Below are 26,450 nucleotides of genomic sequence, written 5' to 3' on the forward strand. Positions count from 1 at the left end.
TCTTTTCATTTGGAATTCAGAATCAGCAGCAGAAAATAAAGCTCCATATCATTACTGTAATTGTCATTTGGCAGATTTTTTGAAATAAAAAAATAAAACTCCACTTGCCAAAAAAAAAATCAGCACAAAACCACAAAGCAAACGTCAACTATCCACCTTGGTCTTTTGAATAAAGATGATAGAGGAGATGAGGTATAGAGAAAATTACACCTAAACTAAATTATTCTTTAATCCAAAAGGTAAGAAGATAATATATATATATATATATAAATATAAATTAAATATATAATAACATTGTTGAATATAGTAAAAAAAAATACATTTAAAAATAACAAATATAAATTGATATTGAATATATTATTGTTTATTTTATTAATCTCAATAACTATTGAGTTTTAGTTTTTATTGGTTTTATTAATTATTTTAATTAAAATATATATTCAAAGAAACAATAAATCAATCCAATTCTGATCAATTTGTTACCTGAAATTAGAGAATAAAAAATTCCCATTACCCTATATCATGCAAGTTCTAAACATTATTATGAAACTGTCATAATATTTGTTAAAAGGGCATTAAAATCAAAATAGAACACAAAATAATGAGTAGTAAATATACTTGTTAGGTTATATACTTAAAATAAACCAACAAAACATGGAGAGAGAGAGAGAGAGAGAGAGAAGGATCTACCTCTAATATTAACAAAAGGGTCTTCATTGTTTTGGAGTTGCACTTGATTTGAACATGACATAATTTTTAGGTTATATTTAAGTCAAGGATTGAAACATATATATTTCGATCCATATTGAACTTTACCCATTTTGATATATTTGGTTTGTTGACATTGTACGAGATCAAATCGAATTACACTTTCTCAATTCTTTTTATATATTTTCTTTAAATTTAAATTAATTTTAATTTATAAATTTTTTTTAGTTATTAAAAATCTAAATAAAAATAAATATTAATAATATTAAATAAAATAACGCATAATTATTTTTATATTATACTTAAAATTAAAATTTCTCAAATTCTAATTTTGCAATTCATTTTTTAATCAATCACCCAAGTTTAGTTTGTACTAGACTAAAATAGAGCCAATGATACAAACACAATACTAAATATTCAGCTATAAGATGTATATTTATATATATATTTTTTAATTTGTTATAAACATGTTTTTAATTTTCTAAAACAGAAATGATTGTCACTAGGAGGAGGATGAAAATAAAGAAAGAGGTTTGAACCTTAAGAGTAAGGTGAAGAACGAAGGACTAAGGGAACACAAAAAACTGTGGATTGAATTTGAAAATGTTCCCAAAAAATAATAATAAAAAAGACTAAGCATATAATTTAATCTTTACCTACTTCGTCCTTTTGTTTAATTAAGGAAGGTGGAAAATGCAAAAACATAGTTAATAAAGTTCATAAATACAAGACAACGAGCAACTTTGTTATGACAATTCTACTAGTTTACATAGTGATGAGATCCCTTAGTTTGATGATATCTCTGGTTCTGGCTAAAGCCAATTAAGATTTTTCTTACAACTTCGAAATACCTTAATAAATACATCTATTTTATTTTTTCTTAATAAAATTAGTCAAATTGATGAATGAAAGACAGAGTAACAAAGAATCTTATAGACAACATCGAAAACAACTAATTTGGTTCCTTGTATTATTATTTGCATACAAAGAATCTCAAATAACACTCAACTAAAATTTCTTATTTGATCGAATCAAATATTACGTTTATCTTTTAATCAATCTCATTAAACTTATTTGATATTAGTAAACTGATAAAATAATGAGATCCTTTGGCACGATGTCTTTAATGGAAGAACATTTAATACGAGAACAATTAACATTAATCAACTCAACTTTGCTTACGGTTCATAATACTTCATAAATACATGAATTGATGCACAAGAGAGAAGAAGTACGCGAAAAATCTCATAGACAAGTCGAAAACAACTCAATTGATTCCCTGTATTATTATTTGCATACAAAGAATCTCAAGTAACACTCAGTTAGAAACTATTATTTGATCAAATCAAATATTACACTTATGTTTTAATTTCATTACAACTTATTTCATCATAGTAAATTAATAAAATGATGACGTACTTTAGTATGACGTACTTTAGTAGAAAAAATCTAATACGAGAACAATTAGCATTAATCAACTTTGACTTTGCTTACGATGCATAATGTAACGGCCCCAGAAATTCAAAATGAAATATGTATATTTAAAAATGTCAAATGCGGAAGCGTAATAAAAATTTGATTAACATCCCTTACACTAAAACCAAAAACGTGCTCAAAGTATAAAAGAACAAACTAACTAAAAGGGAAACTCGAAAATAAAAGCTATAAATATAACTACGGAGTCTTCAGGCGTCCCCTTCGCCGTCTTCCTATGGAACGGGCTCGGGAACAATGTCTTCCTGATCTGAAATGATTAAATAAGGAATGAGCTACACCAGCCCAGTAAAGACATCACACTATCTCACCGTTACGGAGGTAAAGGTGGGTAGAAAACACAAAAAGACCAATGGAGCATAATTTACAACAAATTCTTTTATCAATAATAAAATCCTTTATTATCCACTTACCTCGGTAAAGTTCATAAAACAACATACGAAAGCAATAACATTATTATCATCATGAAATTATATGAACTGTATAACATAATACTTATCACGCCTTTTGCATTTCAATCGTTACACAACATATTTTTCCTCATTTACCAGCCTACTAGTATCCATGGGGATCCATAGGGGTCCCGCTACCCGTGAACCCTTAACACTTGTAATCAGATTCCAGGGCCGTCCCCATACCCCGTCCGGTATGGGCGCCAAAACTATAAACCTCAATACCCCGTCCGGTATGAGGGTGAAACGGGCCGTCCCCATACCCCGTCCGGTATGGGCGCCAAAACACATAAGGTCTCCATACCCCGTCCGGTATGAGAGACTACAATCCCGGTAGGGTTCCCTACGGACCCGGTCCATCTACCATCTCCCAGGATATCTAGTCAGGCTGACCATATTATACAATTATCAATTTACATAACCTTTCATTCCCCTCTTTCCTCAGTCAGCATCATCAAATCACATACAAACAAGCAAACCAGTAATTTATGCCAAACAAGACAACATACAACATCGGGTTCTCAGTCATTCAACCCATAATCAATAAAATAGTGATATATGCACACGAAACTATGAAATGAAAACATCAGACCTCATACTGCATTCAAAAAAACTGTAAAATAGGCCAAACAAACACACTAGACTCGAGCTCCATTAGCGACCTTAAACAATTTCACACATCTATTGATTCATGAAATACCGTTTTATCATTTATGGAACTTTAATACCGTGATAGGAAATAGGGTGAGGGGTCCTTACTTGTTTTTGGGGCCTGAATACGTCTCTACAGTGCGCCTACAAGCTGTCCCTAATTTTTCCTGAATTTTTTCCGGGGAACTGAAACGCACTACTGGTACCTGCACGTGTCCCAAAAAAATCCCAAATTAGACCCGGGGCCCCTTTAAGCCAATATCGCAATTCCGGCACGGCGGCTCCGCTATGCTCCGGCGACGGCGGCTCCGCCGTGCTCCGGCGACGGCGGCTCCGCCGTGCTCCGGCGACGGCGGCTCCGCCGTGCTCCGGCGACGGCGGCTCCGCCGTGCTCCGACGACGGCGGCTCCGCCGTGCTCCGGCGACGGCGGCTCCGCCGTGCTCCGGCGACGGCGGCTCCGCCGTGCTCCGGCGACGGCGGCTCCGCCGTGCTCCGGCGACGGCGGCTCCGCCGTGCTCCGGCGACGGCGGCTCCGCCGTGCTCCGGCGACGGCGGCTCCGCCGTGCTCCGGCGACGGCGCCGCCGCAAGCGGCGGCGATTCACATTGGGTTGGCCGTTTTCGGCTGAATTCGACCACACTTGCATCGGACCCTGCGATAAAACAACCCTAGGGCCCTCGGGGGGCCAAAAAAATTACGAAAAATCGAAGCTTACCGGCGGCGGTGCTCTCGGGTGCGGCGGCTCTTTGGTGAGGTTTGTGTTTTGGTGATTTGGCTCCGATCAACCTGTAGAGAAAAGAATGATGATCACGGTGATATAAAAATTGTATCAAACGGAGGCCGGGAAGGGCCTCATCGGAGGCAAAAATCGAGGAGGGGCGTGGCGGCGTCGCTGAGTTTCGGCCGTGTTTGGCCGGGAGTTTGGCTCCGATTTGGCCACAGGGGAACTCAACATTGAAAAACGAGCCGGGGGTATGAAATTTACTTCGATTGGCGGTCGGAAAACTCTCCGGTGCGGCGGCGGGTGGCGGCAGCTGGCTCCTCCGGCGTCTGGTTCGTCTTCTCCGGTGCGAGCTAGGGTTTTTGTGGTCAGGTGTGGGGGGTTTATTTATACCATTTTCCTTTTAATCACAGCCGTCCATCTTGATTTAATATGGGCCGTTCGATCGTGATTTAATTTGGATTAAATCTGAGCTGTCCATCGCGATTAAATCTGGGCCGTCCGTACTTGATTGAATCTGAGCCGTCCGTGCGCGTGCATCTGGGCCGTCCGTGCGCGTGCATCTGGGCCGTCCGTACACACGCTTGATCTGGGCCGTCCGTGTGCGCGGGGACGCATCTGGGCCGTCCGATCGCGCGCACGCGGATCGCCCACGTGGCCCGTTCCCGGGTCGGCATGGCCTTGCCACGCGGCAGGTTCTAGTTGGCCAGGGCTGCTGACTGGGCCGCTGACGGGGTACAATTTTTCTAAATTACGTTTTGACCCCTAATTTCTGATTTTCTTTTCAAAAATACCCATAGAATCCAAATTTTCACCCATTTTTCTCAAAATCAATTTCAATTAAATCCAAATAATATTTTTACCCAATTTTATCATTATTATTATTTTTATTTTTATTAAATTAAATTAAATAAATCAATTAAAATTCAAAAATTATAAAATAAACTAAATAAAATAAATTAAAAATTAATAATAATAATAATAAAAATGTTAAAATTAGTCGGTGTTACACATAATGCTTTCAAAGTACATATATTTTGTTTTCATTAATAAAACTAGTCAAGTTGATTCATTAATGACAAGTACAAGAGGAAAAATAATTAAAAAGGTAGAAGGTAAGTCAACATGATCCTTGTCATTTGTAAGTACATAGCACCTAGCTCTATGTAATAAAATTTAAAATTTTTTGTCAAATAACATTCAATCATTAAGTAAGATATAAATTTCTTATTTAATCTCATTAGGACTCAAACATATATGTACACTAATACGACCATGCATTTTTTAGATTTGACATATATATAATATAATATTGATAGTGATCGTGATAATTATAATGATAAAATCAATAACAATGATAAAAGTTATAATAACTGTAAAAAAAAAAAAATAACAATAATAATAATAATAGTAACAATAAAAATAGTAATAATATTGACAAAAATAAAATAAATAATAATGATAGTATTATAATTAAGGGATAAAAGTGGATTAGAAATAGAAATAATTATTTAGTTTATATCTCACCCATACACTTTAGCTAAAAATATAGTAGTGAATAGTTTTATTCTTCCTTATTTTACTCTATCCATTATATCAAACATGACCATTAATTCACACTATTTGGTTCAATTTTATTGTATATTCATTATATCTTGGTTGTTCAAAAATTATAAAATTTAAATCATAGTTTATACAACTAATATATAATTAAAGTAATCTTACTTACATCTTTAATTCCACATATGCAGATTTGTATTTCTACCCATCTAATTTGACAATAAATGACTTAAAATTATTAACATTACTTTATTCAAATTTTTGTATGATTTATGTTGTACTTTTATTTTTTTCCCCATAAAATTATATTTTGAACTAAATTTTTTAAATCAAAAATAATTTCTTTAGTTTTATTTAGCAATCACGAAATATTCATACCAACTATAACTAACTTTCTCCAATTCAATTAAATACAGACAACGATAGTACGTGATTTATGAAAAAAAATCATCATAACCTTTATTAGTATGGATTCACGAGAAAAATTATTATAACTTTTAGTAAAATTAAGTTTTAAACCAAATTTCTTAATAAAAAAAGTTTCTTTATTTTTGTTTATCAGTCACGAAATACTCATATAAACTATAATTAACTCTCTTCAATTCAGTCAAATACTGATAATAGAAGTATTAGATTCACGAGAAAAATAATCATAATCTTTGTTAGTATGAATTTACGAGAAAAATTGTAATGGCCCGAAACTTGAAAGAAAATAAATTATAAATTTAGTGCGGAAGCGAAATAATAACATTAGAGTTTATATTCCTTACACAATAATTTAGAATATCCTTTAGGGATACGAGAATGACCATTCTAAAACAATAACTAATAATCAAAAAAATAAATGAAAAGTAAACAAAATGAACGTCCTACTCGTAACTCTCTTGTAGATCGGAATTTGGATTTTGGTCCTCTTGATCTGAAATGTTTAATGAAAGAGTGATCTACACTAACCCAACAAGAATGTCACATTACTCACCGATACAGAAATGAAGGTTGGTAAAAATTATAAAAACAACTAATGGAGCTCTTATTTTAAGTAAATTCATTTATCATAAATAAAATTATTTATTGTACTCTTACTGTAGCGAAATTTTTAAAACTGATCTACAGAGGCAATGACACAAAAAATCTCATAATCTCATGTACAATTAACTAGAACAATAACCTTTCCTTTTTATCTGTCTACTGATATCTACGGAGGTTCATAGGGATGTTCTCACTACACGTGAACCTTTATTCTAAATTTTTCATTAACCAACCGTCCCCATACCTTGTCCGATATAAGTGCCAAAAATATCATCCCTCAATACCCCGTTCGGTATGAGGGTGAAACTAGCCATCTCCATACCCCGTTTGATATGAGCGCCAAAGTATAATCCTCCATACTTTGTCCAGTATGAGGCAACGTTCACGGTAGGATTCTCTATGTACCCGGTCCGTCCACCATCTCCCAAGATATCTAGTAAGGCTATCATTCATTCACTCACTTAATCAAGTAATTTTTTATTTACATTTAATTTTTCATTTCTCAATTTAACTATGAACTATGTAAAATAAGCAATACATACATCAAGGGATACAAACAAATTATCATACCAATTCTAGTATGTTATCATGCGTTCGAAACTGTAAAATTAATCAATCAATTAAAATATGACAATTAGCAATAAATAACCAATTCAGCCTCTATTAGTAATATTTAATTATCGATATTTCTAAATCACAAAAAATACTGTATTGTTTATAATTAGACTTCAATTCCATAATAAAGAATAAGGTGAGAGATTCTTACTCGAATTAATATTCAAAATGCTAAGCTTTCAACTGCGCCTACTGGCAGTCCCCGAGTTCTCTGAATTTTTCTTTAGAGACTAAAATACACTCCAAATATCTAGAAATACCTCTAAAAACTCAAAATCTGTGTAAGAAACCCTTTTTGGCCAATTTTGAAATTCTGGCACGACGACGATTTGCCTTGGACTGGCTGTTTTTGGCAGTTTCGATCGATTTCGATCAGTTTTGCACTCCTCTCTACAAGAAAACACATTAAGAGGTCTCGGTTGGCCGAAAAAAGTAAAAAAATAAAATATAGGCTTACCGGCAGCGGGGTTTCTGGTGCGGCGGTTCCGCCGACTCACCTTCGCGGTTAGGTGTTTTGCTTTGGCCAACCTGTAAAAAAAGGAATGGTGATTACAATAGTGGAAAAATTGCACGAAACGGGAATCAGGAAGGACTTCATCAGATATGATTTTTTAATTTTTCCAGCGGCGCCGCCTTCGAGCTTTACCTACAGTTTCTATATCATCCGCCAGTCTTTTTGCTCTGATTTGGCCATGGAGGTGTTCAAAATCGAATTTTGAGCAAATAAATTTTTTTTGACATCTTTTAGCGGTCGGAGGTGGCTCCAGCACGACGGCGGGAGGCGGTCGGCTCCCTTCCTGACAATAGATTTTTCTTCTCCGGTAGGGGGTTTGGCGGCTAGAGTTAAAGTTTGGTATGAAGTGGGGTATTTATATGCGTCTCCTTTTAATCTGAACTGTCCGTTTGATCTGAACTGTTTGATCGCATTTAAATAAGAAATGAATTTGGACTGTTCATCACGATGTGATCTGGACCATACGATCACGTTTAAAGGGAGAACCGATCCAGACTGTCTATACGCGCGAAAATAAATCCAGATTGTCTGATCGCAGTCATGCAGATTGCCAGCGTGGCCTTTCGCATGGCACCTCACCAGCGTGCTTTACCAAGCGGCGTACTCCGGTTCGCAAGACTGCTGACTGGACGTTATACGTGGCACATTTTTTTTAAATTGCATTTTGACTCTCAGTTTCTGGTGTTTTTTTCAAAAACACCTCCAGAACCTGAATTTTTACCTATTTTTCTCAAAATTATTTTCAATTTCATCCTCCACCTATTTTTCTTTATTTTTACATTGAATAAAAATTCAAAAAATTTAAAAATTATATTTATACGTTAATTTTAAATATATTAAAATTAATTAAGGGTATTATAAAAATTATCATAACTTTCTATAAAATTAAATTTTGAACCAAATTTCTTAAATGAAAAAGAGTTTATTTGTTTTTGTTTATCAATCATAAAATACTCACGCAAACTATAATTAACTGTCTTTAGTTCTGTTCAAATATGAACAAAAAGAGCATGAGATTCACGAAAAAAATTATTATAACTTTTATTAGTATGGATTCGCGAGAAAAGTTATCATATCTTTTCATATAATTAAATTTTAAAACAAATTTATTAAATGAAAAATAGTTTCTTTATTTTTATTTAGCAATCATGAAATACTCAAGTTAGCTATAATTAACTTTCTTTACTTTGGTCAAATACGGACAATGAGATTGTAACGGCCCCGAAAATTTAAAAGGAAATGCATATATAAAATTTAAAGTGTGGAAGCGAAATAAAATATTATGTTTAACATCCCTTACACAATAACCAAAACTTATTAAACGTATGAAAGAATAAGCTAACTAAAGTAAATACTAGAAATAAATACTATAAGAAAAAATATAAAATCTTTTAGGCATCTACTCGCCGTCTTCCTGACCAACGGGCTCGGGAACCAAGTCCTCCTGATATGAAATGGTTAAGTAAGAAATGAGGTACACTAGCCCAGTAAAGATGTCACACTATCTCACTGTCACATAAGTAAAGGTTGGTAGAAATAAAAAACGACCAATGGAGCATAATTTATAACAATTTCATTTATTAATAATAAAACCCTTTTACTGTCCACTTACATCGGTGAGATTCATGAAAACAACTTATGAAAACAATAACATTATAATATCATGAAATCATACGCACCCTGTAATATAATACATGTCATACTTTTAATATGTTAATCATCAGGCAAAAAATTTTCTCTTTTACCAGCCTACTAGTACCTATGGGGATCCATAGGGGTTCCCACCACACGTGAACCATTTATGTTAAAAACTTAATTAGGGCTGTCCCCATATCCCGTTCGGTATGGGCGCCTAAATAATGAACCTCAATACCCCGTCCGGTATGAGGGTGAAGCGAATCGTCCTCATACCCCGTCCGGTATGAGGGTGAAGCGAATCGTCCCCATACCCCGTCCGGTATGAGCGCCAAAACATTTAAAGTCTCCATACCTCGTCCGGTATGAGAGACAATGTTCCCGGTAGGGTTCCCTATGGACCCGGTCCATTCACCATCTCCTAGGATGTCTAGTGAGGCTGTTAACCTATCCATTTATCAACTCAATCCCATTCCTATTTGTTCTTGGTCTCAATTACCTAATCAAATATGAATACGTAAACTAGTAACGAATACCAAACAAGGCAAACATAACATCGGGTTCACAATAATCAAACCTTAATAAATTAAACAGTGAATCATGCATACGAAGCCACAGAATGAACAAATCAGATACTACACTGCATTTAGACTGTAAAATATATCAAATAGGAACTGACCGAAAAATATATAAGATTCGGGCTCCATTAGCAACCTTAATTAATTATACATATCCATGAATTCATAAAATACCGTTTTATCATTTATTAGACTTGAATACCGTGATAGGAAATAGGGTGAGAGATCCTTACTTGATTCGAAGTCTAAGACCGATTTTTTACTGCGCCTACGGGCAGTCCCTAGATTCCCTGAATTTTTTTTCGAGAATTGAAACACATTTTTGGTACCTGCACATGTCTCAAAAAACTCCAAATCAGACCCAGGGCCTCCTCGGCCAATTTCGAAATTCCGGCACGGTAGCTTCGCAATGCTCCGGTGATGGCACCGCCGCCCATGGCAGCGATCTGCCTCGGGTTGGCTATTTTCGGCCGTTTCAGGCCGAATTTAGCCAAACTAGCACCAGTTCCTATGAGAACACACACGCAAGGCCCTCGGTGGGCTTAAAAAACTCAAAAAATTGAGACTTACCGGCAGCAGAGCTCTCGGGTACGGCGGCTCCTCTGGTGCGAGTCGCGATTCGGTGTTTTGTTTCGGTCAACCTGTAGAGGAAAAGACGGTGGTCACAGTGGCATAAAAATTACATCGAACGGGAATCGGGAAGGGCCTCATCGGAGGCAAAAGCTGAGAAAATTCGCAGCAGTGCTGCTGGGCTTTGGCGGTATTTTTCGGCCAATTGGCCGGTGGTTTGGCTCCAATTTGGCGACATGGGGGTTCAGCATCGAAATCCGAGCTAAGGGGAGAAATTTTACCTCGTTTGGCGACCGAAAAGTGCTCTGGTGCGGCGGCGGGTGGCGGCGGTCGGTTCCTCCGGTGGCTGGGCTGTCTTCTCCGACGAGGGCTCTGGTGGCTAGGGTTTGGGGTTGGGTGTGGATGAGATTATTTATAACATTCTCCTTTTAATCTGAGCCGTCCATCACGATTTAATCTGAGCCATCCGATCGCGATTAAATTGAAAATGAATCTAGACCGTCCATCGCGATGTGATCTGGGCCGTCCGTGAGTGATTCAATCTGGACCGTCCGCACGTGTTCAATCTGGACCGTCTGTGCGCGCGTTTGATCTGGGCCGTCCGTGCGTACGTGAACGGATCTCAGTCGTCCGATCGCGCGCACGCGGATCGCTCAAATGGTCCGTTCCGCGTGGCCTTCTCGCATCAGCGTCTCTGTCATGCGGTGTGTCCTGGTTGGCCGGAACTGCTGGCCGGGCTGCTAACGTGACACAATTTTTTTAAATTACATTTTGACCCCCAGTTTCCGATTTTCTTTTCAAAAACACTCACAGAATCTGAATTTTCACCTCTTTTTTCCAAAATTATTTTCAATTAAACCCCAAAAATAATTTCACCCATTTTTATCATTATTATTATTTTTATTTCCCATTAAAATAATTATATTATTACTTAAATAAATAAATAAAAGAAAAATTAAAATAAAATAAAATTATAATAATTCCAATAATAATAATATATTAGGGTGTTAAAGAGATTGCAGGATTTATGAAAAAAAGCATCATAACATTCTTTAATATGGATTTACGAGAAAAATTATCATAAAATTAAGTTTTAAACTAAATTTCTTAGATAAAAAAGAGTTCCTTCGTTTTTATTTAATAGTCACAAAATACTCATGCCAACTATAATTAACTCTTCAATTTAGTCAAATATGGATAGAGGAATTACGAGATTCACAAAAAAAAATTATCATAACTTTTATTAGTATGGATTCATGATAAAAATCATCATAACTTTACTTAAAATTAAGTTTTAAACCAAAATTTTTAAACAGAAAAGAATCTTTTTATTTTTGTTTAGCAGCCACAAAATAATCAAGCCAACTAACATAACGTTTTAAATTGAATTTCAAAACTAACATAGTATTTTTAAAATAATTTTTAATTATATAAATTAAGATATAAGATTTACGATAAAAATTATCATAATGTGAATTCACAAGAAAAATTATCATAATGTTTACGCAAAAAAAATTAAATTCTAAAACTGACGGAATTTTAAAATAATTTTTAGTGATATAATTTTAACATAAAAAAATTATTATAACTTTTATTAATATGAGTTTATGAAAAAAATTATCATAACTCTCGTATGAAGAAATAAAATTTCAAAATTGATATATTATTTTAAAAATAATTTTTATTAATATTATTTGAACATAAATCAATATAAAACTATTTTTTTTATTTAAAAAATAATTTTTAAATAAAAAAAAAAAAAAAAGAGTTGACAAAAAAGTATTATCTGTCTTCTGTGATTAAAAATAAGGAATGCAGGAAAATTAAAATATAAAAAAAGGAAATTTATCATAACTACGTTATTTAATACCCACAAATTTATCCAAATCTTGCTCTGAAGCTCTCTCTCTCTCTCTCGTTGTCGAAAGTGACCGGTTCCCATTCTACAGCAATCAATTTCCTCTCTCCCTCGTTAACCCACGCACTTCTTCCAATCTCTGAAGAGTGTGTTTCTCTGTAGGATATTAGAGAGAGAAAATCAAAGAGCGGGTTTGTTGTTGGTGGTTGCGGTTATTTCTCGAAGCAATTCGGATTTTGAACAACCCGTCTCTTCATTTTCTCTCTCTTGATTGTCCAATCACTCGACATTTCTTTCTTCTTCTTCTTCTTCTTCTTCTTCTTCTTCTTCTTTTCCCCAACTTTGTTTTCTTCTTCCTCGTGCCCACTTCTCCAACACTGTCGCTTTCTGCTGCGTGATTGGCTGAGGATTTTTGGTGCCTTCTTTCCTGCTCAGTTTTGATTTGATCTGATAGGAATTTGCAACTTCAATTTCTTTGTCGAAGATTCGGACTCTCTTCGGTTCCGGTGGCTATCTTGTTATTTGGTGATGAATAATCGTGGCCTGGTGGTGCCTTTTTAGGTTTCTTCCTTTTTGGGTATTTAGGACTTCGCCTCTGTAGAAAAGGGGCTTTGTGCGAAGGAGAATTGGATATAATTGTTTTATGCAATAGATTGTTCTGCGTAGATCTGCTTTCTTTTTGCTCTGCGTACATCCCCTTTTAGCTTTTATTTTTAATTATTTATTTACATTAAAGAAAAAAAAAAAAGAAGACTAAAGATTGTTATCATCTGGAATAGCCAAAAGGGTCAGCAAAAAAACTGTCACCTTTTTCTTTCTTGGTTGGTTTGGAAGCTGTAGAAATCGAAATCTGATTCTTCTTCTGGTGGATTCTGTTTGCTTTGTGAGGAACTTTACAGGGGAATTGTTTTCATCAATCTGATAAAGTAGGCTTTGAGTTCAAAAGGGTAGGATTAAGAGCTGGAGGCAAATTAAGCTATTGATCCGAAAATTAGGTGCATATATTTGTGGATTGAAGAAGAAATTCGGCGGATTCTGGCAACTGTAATAATTGGGGATTTGTGGGTATCCGCTAGATCATTTCTGACGGATCCATCACCGGAAAGCCGTGGGTGTGACTGTGTGGCTGGTCTGGAGTGCCTGTTAAACATTATCAGGGCCCTCAGAATGGGGTCCTGCTTATCTGCAGAAAGCAGGAGCCCTCTCCCTGGTTCGCCAGCCTCTCCTGGCCTTGGGGTCAGGAAGAGGAAGAATTCCAAAAGAAGACAGGGGTCACGTAATTCTTCTTTTGATTACAGGAGAGAAGAGCCGTTGCATAGAATCCCTGGGAGGATGTTCTTGAATGGGTCTAGTGATGTTGCTTCTCTCTTTACTCAGCAAGGAAAGAAGGGAACCAATCAGGATGCCATGATTGTCTGGGAGGTTAGTTTCTTTCTCGTTTTTGTTTTACTTTTCATTTTGGTCACGCTTCTATTAAAGTCATTTATGTTTGTATTTGTTTCTTCTATTCCTCAAGCATCTACGCAAATAAGCAACTTTTATAGGCTAACATATCTGCGGAAACAAGCAACTTTTATGCAGTGGCAATTTTATTAAACTATAGAATAAGATCCCTTTCGAGTCATCCCCTTATTTACTTTGTTGAGGTGTGTACTCATTTATGATTGATCGAAACTTGAACTCACAGCACTTGACTCACTCTCAAAGGGGGAAAGGGGAGTGACCATTGGGACTCACCTTTAATTTTCTGCTGTTTCTCTTGTGACATTGCATGAGGCACTAGTCAACGTGTTCTCTAGTGTTTGAAAACTAGAAGGCTTCAAATTTCGATCTCAATCTCCTCAGTTTGTTCTAGGTGGTCAACTGGTCACTTAAGAGGAGGAATTTATGAGTGCGGAATCCCCATTAACAAGCAGAGGGAAAAATTATGTATATCCTGTCCCTCTTTCTATTCTGTGTCTCTTGGAAGGAAGAGGACTGTAGAGCTTTTGAAAATATTTCCTCTTCGTTTGTTTTTACCATGGATGATTGGATTAGGACCTTGTGTATTTTGTTCAAATCTTTTCTGGATGAGGTGTACATTGTAGGTCTTTTTTATCTCTAACCTCTAAGTGTAATGTCTTCTCCAGTGAATGAGCAGCACCCTTGTGTTGTCTTTTAAATATTAATCCCTTATCATTTTCCTCCAATAAAACATAAATAGTTGCCTGCAGTTCCTTGACTTTCTTCTGTGATAGTCGTCTATTAACAAGTTGAACCATCTTGCTTGGTGGCAGTTCATTTATTTATGTTTCCGATGATATTTGTTATTGTGACTATTTTTCAAAAAGAAATGAGATGCTTCTCACCTTTGTTCTCATATCCTACGAAACAAGCTTTGTACTTTTATTCTCATATCCTATTAAATAAGATCAATTGCTTCTTGCTGTAAATTAATCATAATATTTTCAATTCCCTTTGCCTGTTATCTCGTTGGATAAGAATGCCTTATGATATGTGTTAGAGTATGCTTGTATTCTTGTCATAAAACCATAAACATTAGTTCTGGAAGTTGGAGAGCAAGTCACGTTTGCCTTCCATATAGGCAGAGATGTGCTTGCTGCAATACTAAGGCTAAGATCTCCCTGGGATATACTGATTTTCTTCTTCCCATTCATACACGTTCTCTTGATTGTGAGAAGATGATGAACATGATATGAATTTAAACTTTCAAATCGAACCTGCTATCTGTTCATGGTCACTGATCCGCACATCTAGATATTTTGGTCCGCTCATGCTCTTTCCTTTTTACTTATTACAAAACTATCTATTTTCTGTCAGCTTCTAATTGCTTTGTTGCTTTAAACGGTTTTTGCTCACTTTATATAAGTTTGGTCTTTCAGAATTTTGGTTCAAGGACAGATACAATCTTCTGTGGTGTTTTTGATGGCCATGGGCCCTACGGTCATATGGTGGCAAAAAGAGTGAGGGACCTGCTTCCCCTTAAATTGACTGCTCAATGGCAAGTGAATTTAACTGGTGATGATGTTCTCAGAGAGATCAGCATTAACACCGCAACAAGCATTAACTCCGAAGATACTCCTTTTGTATCTGCTGATGAAGAATCTAGGGACTCGACTGACTTTGATGAAATAGACAAGCATTCGGAGGTGTTTCAGACACTAAAAGACTCATTTCTGAAGGCATTCAAAGTCATGGACAGGGAACTGAGAATGTATGCAAACATTGATTGTTTCTGTAGCGGGACAACAGCTGTAACTTTGGTCAAGCAGGTATTGACTGGGAACTACTATGAACTTGATTTTGATGACACTTAAGATCTTATAATACTCTGTTCTTTAGTTATTGATCATTACTGCCTTGGTCTTCTGTATAGGGTCAGTATCTCGTAATTGGAAATGTTGGAGACTCAAGAGCTGTCCTTGGTACTAGAGATAAAGACAACACTCTTCTTGCAGTTCAGTTGACTGTGGATCTCAAACCAAATCTTCCAGGTCTCTCTCTCTCTTGCTCAATTGCATTCCCATGCACTTGTTTGTGCCGCATTCGCATACATGGTTGTTCACAGGCTTGTACATCCACTGGTATACAAAATGAGCTGATAAACCCATTTTATCTTCAATATATTTTTTTTTTTGTTTTCCTTGATTGAAAATTACAACAATAAGGCTGAGGAGTATTTCTAGACTTGTGTCATGCATATCTATTCATCTATAGCACATGCATGCCTTTCTTGCCAAATGTAAAAAGCATGGAAAAAAAGAAAATTGGTCACTCTTGGGAGGAAGCCAAGTAGATTACATGTTAATTAGTTCGTTGGAGAACGAACTAATAAGTTGATTCTAAAGCCACTGTTGCAAGCCATGTACTAAGTTTTCAATTATTGATGTAGAACAATTAGGATTGATTTGTCAAACTAGGAATTTGGGGATAAAAAAAAACCTAGACATGACACCTACGTTTGTTAAATATCACATCAAGGAAGTCTTAAGTATCACACTTAAAGGTTTGATTGCATTACGCAATAAAAAAAAGAGAGAAATGCTCAAAATAGGTTATTTAATACTTGAATGCCCCAATTAGTGAAATTACAAACTATTTGTAATAATCTCTAAGCAAACTTTCCTAAATAAATTAAAATAAGAATTAGTAAAGTAGTCGAATTAGGAACACTAATCCTAATAAGAATAAGAAACCAATATCAATAATATTATGAAACTAGAAATCCTAAATTACTAAAACTATAATACTACTACTAAATAATATATAAGTAGGTTCCTAAATAGTATAGTTGTTTGACATATAATGTAATGTACAATTTCTAATTTATTTAGGAAATCTAGCTCTAACCCATTCTGCATCATTCTCCCTTGGTTGGAGAAAGCTCGTTTTCGAGTTTTGAAGTGGTGAATAATGTAAAACCTTATACTCGAGTTAAGAGTGTAGTAAGTTTTTGCTTGGTCATTCTTTTCAACAGCAAACATTATAGACATCTGTGGGGTAACTAAATAGTGTGCTTGTTTATAATAATCTCTTTGAACGCAACGCATCCCCAACCTTATAGACATCACACATAAGAAGTCTAAAACATCACATTTAAGTGTTTGATTGCATCACATAACCCAAAAAATAATAAAGTCTTAAAATATATTATTGAATACTTGAATGCCCCAATAAGTGAAATTACAAACTATTTAGAATAATCTGTAAGCAACATTTTCTAAATAGAATTAAAATAAGAAATAGTAAACTATTATAATTAAAAATACTAATCTTAATGAGAATAAAAAACTAATACTAATATATTATGGATACCAATAAACATAGACATCCTAAATCACTAAAACTATAATAATAGTCCTCAATAATATAATATTAGACTCCTAAATAGTATATTTTTACATTTGATATAATTACAATTTTTAATTTATTTAGAAAATCTAGTGCTAATCCATTCTGCATCAATTATGAAATGAAAATAAGCGGTTACTTCAATGGTCAAATTGTCGCATGTTTATATATTGTAGTTGCTCTTTTCTCCCTCCTTTCCATAGAAGGGGACTTCCTTTGGCAATATTTGTATTAGAAAATAATTCTTAGGCAAATGCAGAAGCTAGAAAAATAGAGTATGAATTAGAATACATTCTTACTAATTTTCCCATTTACAGCTGAAGCAGAGAGAATTCGCAAATGTAAAGGACGTGTATTTGCTCTTCAGGATGAGCCTGAGGTTGCTCGTGTTTGGCTGCCAAATAATGACTCACCAGGACTTGCTATGGCTCGTGCTTTTGGAGATTTTTGCCTCAAGGACTTTGGCCTGATCTCTGTTCCTGAAATATCCTATCGATGCCTGACAGAGAAGGATGAATTTGTTGTTTTAGCCACAGATGGGGTATGAGATCTACAAATTCTTTAAGGATATGTCTGGAACAAATTAAGAAATTTTTTAAAAATTCATTTGCAAATCCAAACTCAGATAAAAATTCTATTAGCAGATAAAGATGAATCCTATATAGAATAACATATGGAATTGATAAAATGCCTTGCAAAGTTCATGTATCAGAGTGCGTGTCGAAATTCACTTGAAATGCCATATGAAGTGAAATTTTAATATTTTGAAGAGAATCTTTAAGCATGAATTTTGCAAATGAATTAAAAACGTTTTGAATATGTTCCGGACATTGTCTACCGCTGTTATTATAAAATTAGATTCTTGCTATGAATAGATTTATATTGATATTTTTTGTTATCATTTTGTTTCTTTTCACTTTCTGAATCTAAAAGAACTTACATTTCTCCATAGATTTGGGATGTTCTCTCAAATAAAGAGGTCATAGACATTGTAGCCTCAGCTCCAGCACGTTCCTCCGCAGCTCGAGCGTTAGTTGAGTCTGCAGTACGAGCCTGGAGATACAAGTACCCAACTTCTAAAGTTGATGACTGTGCTGTAGTATGCCTATTTCTGGATTCCAACAAAAACAACGTATCTACTGCCTCCAATTTAAAGCCCAAAGAAGATCAATTTTCAGTGGAGCAGGTTAATATTGGTAACAACAAAGATGACCTTTCTGAACCAGCGAGTCTGGAACGTTCAGGCACTGTAAGAAATGATGAAGAAATACTCCCAGAAGCAAGTGAAGAAGACGGCTTAATGCCTACAGAACTAGGAACAGAGTGGTCTGCTCTTGAAGGAGTTGCTCGAGTCAACACCCTTTTAACTCTACCAAGATTTGTGCCTGGAAAAGAGGATCTGAAGAAAACTGCCGGAGATGCAAGGGCACGGAAATGATGGGAGGTTTGCCCCTGAAATTATCTGTCAAGTGGTATTCTTTTTTTACTTGTTTTATGCCTCTTCAGCTTTCTTGTGGAAGGAGGGGAAGGGGGTGAATTGAAAACTTGAAAAACAATTGTAGAATCGTGTTTGTTAAATTTGGACAGTAGAGGTTGGCCTGGGCTATATTAGGATGTCTGGGAAATTGTCCTCTTTCTAGCGTGGGTAGAATTGGAATTTTGTAAAATCCAACTCTCCATCTTTTTTTTCTTTTTTTTTTTTTTTACTGGGTTCCCATTTTTGTTAATGTGTGATGTGTTTCTTATGTTGATAATAATTTTGTGATAATGAGATTCGTTTCAATCAATTTGTAAGAGAAGATTTTTTGCATAATCAAATACAATTGTTTTGTTGGATGTGATCGTGAAGTGAGAAGCTCCTTTTTTTTTTTGGCCAGTAGAACCAAATGTTGACATTATATGCAGTGGAATTTTTCCTCTCTACTCTTACTCTGTTGCAAGTTCCAACTACAAGAGAGTGTGGACCTTGCAAGCTTTCAACAATCAACTGAATCAAGGAGGTAAAGTTTAGTTTTAATTTTTAAGTTTATAGTAATGTTGATGTGTATAATTATAAAATAATTTTTTTCTAGTGTTGAGTTACTCTTATCTCACTCTTATTTTTATCTTGAATTCAATGGCTGAGTTTGATGAAGGTGCGGATAATTCAAATATATTATATTCAATGATTGAATTCAAATATTACTAACTATATTACTCCTGCCTCACTCTTATCTCTACTCCTAATCACTCTTATTTTTATATATCCTTATAGTATATTCAAAATGAGCCATAGAGTAACTAAAGCAGTGAAGATAAAATGAGAGCCCACTGCTGAATGAAGTGAAGCCTCTTATATTCCTTTTTACATATATATATATATATATATATATATATTGGCTAATAAAGACCTAGAGCTTTTAGACGTGCAAAAATATCCCCAAAACCCTTGAGATTAGCTTAAAACAGCTCAAAAGCATGCCAGGTGAAGAGAGAAGCGTACAGGGATTAAGCTGCTTGGAGTATAATGCAGCAAAAAGTAGTGTCTCGATCTACTGCAGAAGCACAAATAATACTTGAAACCTTCTCTTTCTTCAAAAAAGTTACACGAATCACATGCATGCTGGTAGAGACTCAACATTTTTGTTAATGTAAAATGTTGTTTTATACATATTTTTGGCTATGTACATGATGTCTGCTTTTCTGAGAATATGCATGTATTGATTTATCCAATAATAGAAATAATTCACTATAACAGTAGCCTAGTTAAAGATTTTCGTGTAGATTTGTGCATCAGGCCTTGATTTGGTAGAAGATACATAACACATTTATATCTGTAATTAAAAGTAGGTGCTAGCTTGATGTTCCATGTAGAAAGCATACCGTGGAAGTCTACCTAAAAGACATTCTATGAGCATATATTGTAATGTAACTGATTCCAATAACTCATAGAATCTATATTCAGAAACATCGACGAAATATTAGTGTAACCATACCTAGTAACTCTTATGAACGATAAGCCACCACAAGAGTTTATGCTTGGATAGAATGTGAGGCCTTCGTAGGAGCTTTCAATGTTGAAAGATACTATGGGAATTTGAAGGGTTGGAGTGAGATTGACTCAAACAATATGCTAAGATAAAGTATATTCTAACATGAGAATGTACTTCTAATACCCTAAATGGAGAATTGGATCTGTTATAATATGTTACATTTATGAATAAAAAAAATTCATGAACACAAGATTTAAAATAAATCTTAGACTAAACTAAAACTGAGCCTCAAATGTTAAATAATTGATGACTCTTCCAAATTCTTCAAAGTTCAAGGAATTAAACTTCTTAAATAAAATATTTTCCAAATTTCAATTAAATCCAAACTGAAGTTAATATGTTTTACATCTTTACGTCATGATCCTTAGTCACTTATACGTCTTAAGTTTTTGCGTGCAATTTATTCTTCAAAATGTATAAGAAAAAAAAATAATATAACTTCACAACTTAAAAAATAATTTAAAAACTTAAACTGGTTGAGTTATGTAGATTTACATAATTATAAAAAAATAAATTTATATACTGAAAAAGTATAACAATAAACAAATTCCAAAACATTTTCAATTGACAACTATAATTTAGTATATTAAACTTTAACAAAATTCAAATAAAAGTAAATCATCAACAAATAGCACATGATTAACTGAGTGAATATTAAAGTTGAGTTAAAGTTCATGTAGTAGTTTTTATATTTATGCTTGAGTTAGTTAATGAAGGAGAGCATCAGTACAAAGAATAAATAAGTAGAAAAAAAGAGGATCTCCTTGCCTAAGACTTCTTTGAGAGTAGTTACCTCAAATAATTATGTCATTGATAACAAGTTGGTAAGAAACTATAGTATAAATAGGGAAAGTAGTTATACTACTTTGGTGAAAAAAAAACAATATAATGGGGAACCTGGGTAAGAAAACCCCACTCAATTTTATCAAAACCCGTACTCATATCACATATAATAAAAAATAAGCCCTTTTTTCATTTTTATGTCCCATAGAATGGAGAAGTTCCTATGCTACTAGCAAATTATCTTAAATGTGTCTATTTTTTTTATAAGCATATTGGTGTAGTGAAATTAGGTGATTTGTTAGTAATATAACTTGGTTAGTAAGAATTTTTCCTATAATTTTATAGTTATATTGCATAACGGGAGGGGTCTATAGTGTTAGACTCTCTTAGGTGAATTAAGTTTAGGGATAATAGCAATATTAGTTTTGATTAAGTCCTTTTAAGTGATACATCGAATGAAAGAAGGATTTAACATAAGCTATGATATATAGGTGAAGAAGTTTCTAATAAGTTTTATAGAATGCGGAAGAAAGCCCTGGGGCTCTCTTGGAGCTAATGCTTTTGAGTGTTTTATACATTTCCATATCTTGAGTGATAGCACTAAGGTGTTCATTTTCAATTTTTGTGATAGAATTCAAGTATAGGGATGAGAGTAGGCTAGAATGAGAAGGTGAGGAAGAAGTGTAGATCTTATTATATTGTTATTTCAAGTATGAGCTAATCTCCTAAGGATCTTGTAACAGTTACTTTGTTTTGCTTCAATGGTAGTAGTAAACTTTTTCTTTTTTCTAGTTGTTGTTTTAAGATATTTTGATCTCCTGCTTGTATCTAATGGTCTTTAGAATGTTGTTTTCAATAGGTTCCCTAATCCTCAAGCAATGTTTGAAGTTGGAGAGATAATTCTTTAGCTTGATTAGTAGCTATTAATAAGAGTTATTGTATTTGGTCAATTTGTGGTTGAATGTTTATTAATGATTCTTTTAATCCATCATAGTAGCAATGAGACCATTATCCTAAAAATATAGGAACTTTTTTAATAAAAGATTTTGACAAAACTAGTAATTTTTTTTACCCCAATGTGCATGTTGTCCATGCTTTATGAACGATCGAGATACAGACAGAGTTTTGTAACCGGACATGTTCAATTTAAAAAGTAAGTGTTTAACAAGAAAAGTATAAGAGTCATTCATATTAATTAAAAGATAATTATGGCCTAAAAAGACTGCAAGATAATGTATGACAATTGTATTAAGATATAAAAGTTGTCATAATGAGTTAACTAGTATTTTATCAAGTATGGCTTATTAAACTAAATATAGAGATTACTTTTATAACCTAGATTAGTAATTGCTAGTTTTTTTACTATTTCTTGAAATTTTTTTAACAGAAAGAACCATGGAACAATTTGTGATTACCGTTTTAAAAGAATTCATTTCAATTAGATAGGAAGATACATAGACTTTTATACAAAACTACACATGTTATGTAACAAGATGTTGTAGAAAAATACTAAATACCTAATAATTTAATGAGGAGTCCCATTCTGTGCAAAATCCTCCTTGAGCTCCATTGAAAGGTATCGAAAACATAGTGAAACATTTTTACTTTTGTATAGAAAATGTAGGTTTAGGAATTTAATAGCTTAGTTTTAGAAATGAATAAAATATTGGGGTGGGGTGAAAGAGTTATGTTGAACGTTATGCAATAAATTGTCTATCGTGCCTTAACTTAACTCTTGATAGTTTACAACAAATAGTTTTATTTAGGAGAAATGAGAGATTGACTCATCGGCAAGACCATACAATAATATGTAATGGATCGAAGGATCAGATGGTTATTTAATTAGTGAGACAAAGTTCTATTAGTTTTGATTTAATTTTTTAATTTTTTAAGGGAGAAAAAAAACCATTGATCTTATTAAACTAATTATCACACAAATTTTTTTTTTTATATATATAAAATTTTAGAATAAAAAGGTATTTAATATATATATATATTTTTTTTTTATGTGGACTTAACTTCTTAATTATAATTTACACAAAATTTTCCTTCACTCTTTTTTTCCCTCTCATCCTCTGTTTTTCTGGCTTCATCATCATCTTTGCAGCAACTTGCTTCGCCCTTTTCGGCGCCGAAATTCCCTCATCTTTTCTCTTTCTCAGTTCACACTCTTCCTCTGTCATCGCTGAGAAACAAAATTAGCCTCCCCAAAATGACGTCGTTTTAAAAGCTAATGGACTGTTTGGGTTTTAAAATAAAAAGTCTTGGGGTTAATTAGGAATTTGGAAGGACTTTCACAAATAATTTGGACTTTCAAGCTTCAAAATAGATAATAATAGTAATAGTAAGTTAATAGTAATTTTTTTAAATTTGAAAAAATAATAAATTAGTGTGGAAGAAAATTACTTCATTACAAAGACTAGTAGTAATGATGGGTTGGTGGAGGAAATGTATAAATGGGCTGGTAAGGGTGTAAGTTGGGATCTTTTGTGAGAAGGGCCTAGTCTTTTTGGGATATATATATATATATATATATATATATATACACACACACACTCACAATTCTTACATGCATCGAGACCAATATAAAAATTAAAATTGTGAATTAAGTAGATATCAACCAAACTTGAATGAAATTTGAAATTTAAATAAATAATAATAATTGAATTATATTTAAAATAATATACTTCATTATACTAAAATCAATATGAAAAAAGAAAAAAAAAAATTAAGAAACTACAAGAACATTTTATTACCTACTTAACAAAGAAAAGTAAACAATTAGAAAAGAAAGATCCCAAGAATAAAAAAAATTTAAATGCAATCACCAATGAGAAATAAATCATTATTATTATTTTTAATATAAAAACTTGTTTTAAAATCTTTTTCAATTGGTCATGATTAAGTATTCAATTTCTTTTCTTTTGATCTTAAAGCAATGTTACAGTGCATTTCAAGTTGCATTGCCACAAATCTTTTAATTTGATAAAAATTTATTTTTCGTAAGCAACGAAACCGTAATTAGTAAATTCATGAATCAACCAAATTTAATAATACAAAAAATTGAAGCTCACGAATTTAAACCTCATTGTAGTGTATTATGAGTTGATGATTATCTATGTATAATGTTTCATTTAAAAAATTAAGAGATTAATTCATTACTATGTTGATGGAGTTGCAGTTACCAAATTCTCAATTCCAGCTAGTCTCGACGCATCTGGGTGAAAGACCTAACCTAATTGTTAGATTCTCTTAGTTGTGATAACTTATTTTTTGTTCCGAAATAAAATCTCAATCTAACACTTTAATTTAATTGTAGAGATAGATATATTCTTTTTCAATTTGGCAATCAACCATTTAATTCGAACAACAATAAATCATTATGTTCATATCATCCTTTTAAGGAAAAAATACATCATTAATTAATATTCAAATGATGAAGCAAAAAATAAGAAATAATACAACAAAATTAGTTAGCAAGCTTTTGGGTTTGTCTTCAACATGGATTTAAGGATGCAATCTAATAGTTATATATATTCTTATAATAAAATGAAAATTTTCCTATACAATGTTTGAGTTAGAATGCGCCTCACATTATTGGACATTTTTACTTTTTATACCTCAAACTTAAATGATTATATGTATTGGTATTTAAACATATTTATATCATCCTTTGGTGAGTGAAAAAAACTATACTAATTAATTGAGCAATATGGGAACAAAGGAAAAAAAGTAAGCAACCACAAGATCATTTTATTGCATACTTATGAAGCAAATATCAGAAAAGCTGCCAATCAATTAGAAAAAACAGACTCCAAGAATGAAAAGAAATCACTATCATCCTCTGTTATTAAAGAATTAACGTCGTCACCATAAAAAAAGTAAGTCACTATCAGTTATTGCTTCACAATTTCTACAAATGATGAAAGATCACTATCTTTGAAATCTGATTCACGAAGATTATATGTGTTGGCATCTCTATCGTTGAAGGAAAATGATGGAGCTAATCCAATAGTGTTATTTTGGAGAGATGAAGGGTTAAAATTTCTAAACTCCCATTCACAACTAACAATATTCTGATGAATAAAAGTTGACAGATGACTATTATTTTTGAAATTTGATTCAGAAAGATTATATGTATTGGCATCTCTTTTGTCGAAGGAGAATGATGGAGCTAATCCACTAGTGCTATTTTGAAGAAATGAATGGTTGTCATTTCTAATCTCCCATCCACAGCTAGTAACATTATGATCAATAAAAGTTGATAGAAGATTACTATTTTTGAAATCTGATTTAAGAAAATTATACGTGTTGGCATCTTTATTATCTAAGGAGAACGATTGAGATAATTTAGTAGTACTATTTTGAAGAAATAAAGGATTGTCGTTTCTGAACTCCCATTCATAACTAGTGATATTCTGATCAGTAAAAGTTGATAATTCGTGAAGCTTGTAGGCCACATTTTCTCTCAACTTTTCCAACTTACCAATAACTAATGTCAGCTCCTCAAATGTTTGATATGCATCAATGATAATATTATCCCACTAAGACTCTTCAAATTTTCTCTTTCTCCTTTTCGTCTTAGACACCTCATCATTTTTTGGAGTTAGTTGCTCTGTGTTTTGTGAGGACAAAAAAGTAGAAAGATTGTTACAATTGTGGTTAGGATAAGGCACATGGTTATTAAGAAATGAATCAAGAAGAAGATTGATGCTAGGGTGCGCAAAAGTGTAGAACTTTTCTCGTTTGGATAAAGAAGCAGAAACTAACATAACAATATGAGTATTGCAAAGAACACACAACTCTGCTACTTTGTTAAAAAAGACTAGTTCATCTTTTACTAAAAGTAACAGTTCTCTACTCTTTTGTTTCATGTTTTTGCATTGGAGAAGAATGATAAAGGTTGTTTGAATATATAGAGTAGTGACCTTATCATCCATCTAATAAAAATTATTATTATCAATACGAAGAGGCTTAGTATATCTCTTGACGCCATTAAAAGAGAATTGTGGAACTTCAGATATGGTACCCATACCATATTGAACTTAATCATCACTCTTGTTAAATTTTATTTTATCTTCAATAAGGCATTTTATTTGTGTTAATTCTTTAGTAGTATTCTGATAAGTAAAGGTTGATAATTTTTAAATTTTGTGGGCCACATTTTTCTTCAAATTTTCTAACTTGCCTATAGTCAATGGCAACTTTTCAAATATTTGATATACATCAAAGTCAATATTATACTATATTATTTTTAGGAGATAACTCCATGTTTTGACATGACAAAGAAGTAAAAAAATTATTATAATTTTGGACGAGATAAGACACATGATTATTGAAGAATGCATCGAGAAGAAGATCGATGTTAGGATACATAAAAATATAAAACTTTTCTCCTT

The 26,450-nt window shown here is 33.5% G+C and overlaps 1 protein-coding gene across 4 annotated transcripts; it reads left to right on the forward strand.

The window, feature by feature from the left end:
- The first annotated feature begins 12,409 nt into the window (after positions 1-12,409).
- Positions 12,410-19,436, forward strand: LOC110816323 (Protein phosphatase 2C family protein). Of its 4 annotated transcripts, none has more exons than XM_088219572.1 (6): positions 12,412-13,807; positions 15,268-15,657; positions 15,762-15,879; positions 17,554-17,777; positions 18,189-18,680; positions 19,114-19,436. In XM_088219572.1, exons 1-5 carry the CDS (start codon positions 13,553-13,555, stop codon positions 18,672-18,674), a joined length of 1,473 nt encoding a protein of 490 aa, XP_088075698.1. In that variant the 5' UTR covers positions 12,412-13,552; the 3' UTR covers positions 18,675-18,680; positions 19,114-19,436. The 4 variants fall into 4 exon arrangements, with proteins under 4 accessions (XP_088075709.1, XP_088075698.1, XP_088075704.1 ...); XM_088219578.1 differs by having other exon boundaries at positions 19,117-19,436; XM_088219583.1 differs by lacking the exon at positions 19,114-19,436 and having other exon boundaries at positions 12,410-13,807; positions 17,563-17,777; positions 18,189-19,072.
- The last annotated feature ends 7,014 nt before the right edge of the window (positions 19,437-26,450 follow it).

Source organism: Carica papaya, chromosome 1 (genome assembly GCF_054855325.1).
Source record: "Carica papaya isolate Zhongbai chromosome 1, ASM5485532v1, whole genome shotgun sequence".
In the NCBI taxonomy this organism is placed as follows: domain Eukaryota; kingdom Viridiplantae; phylum Streptophyta; class Magnoliopsida; order Brassicales; family Caricaceae; genus Carica; species Carica papaya.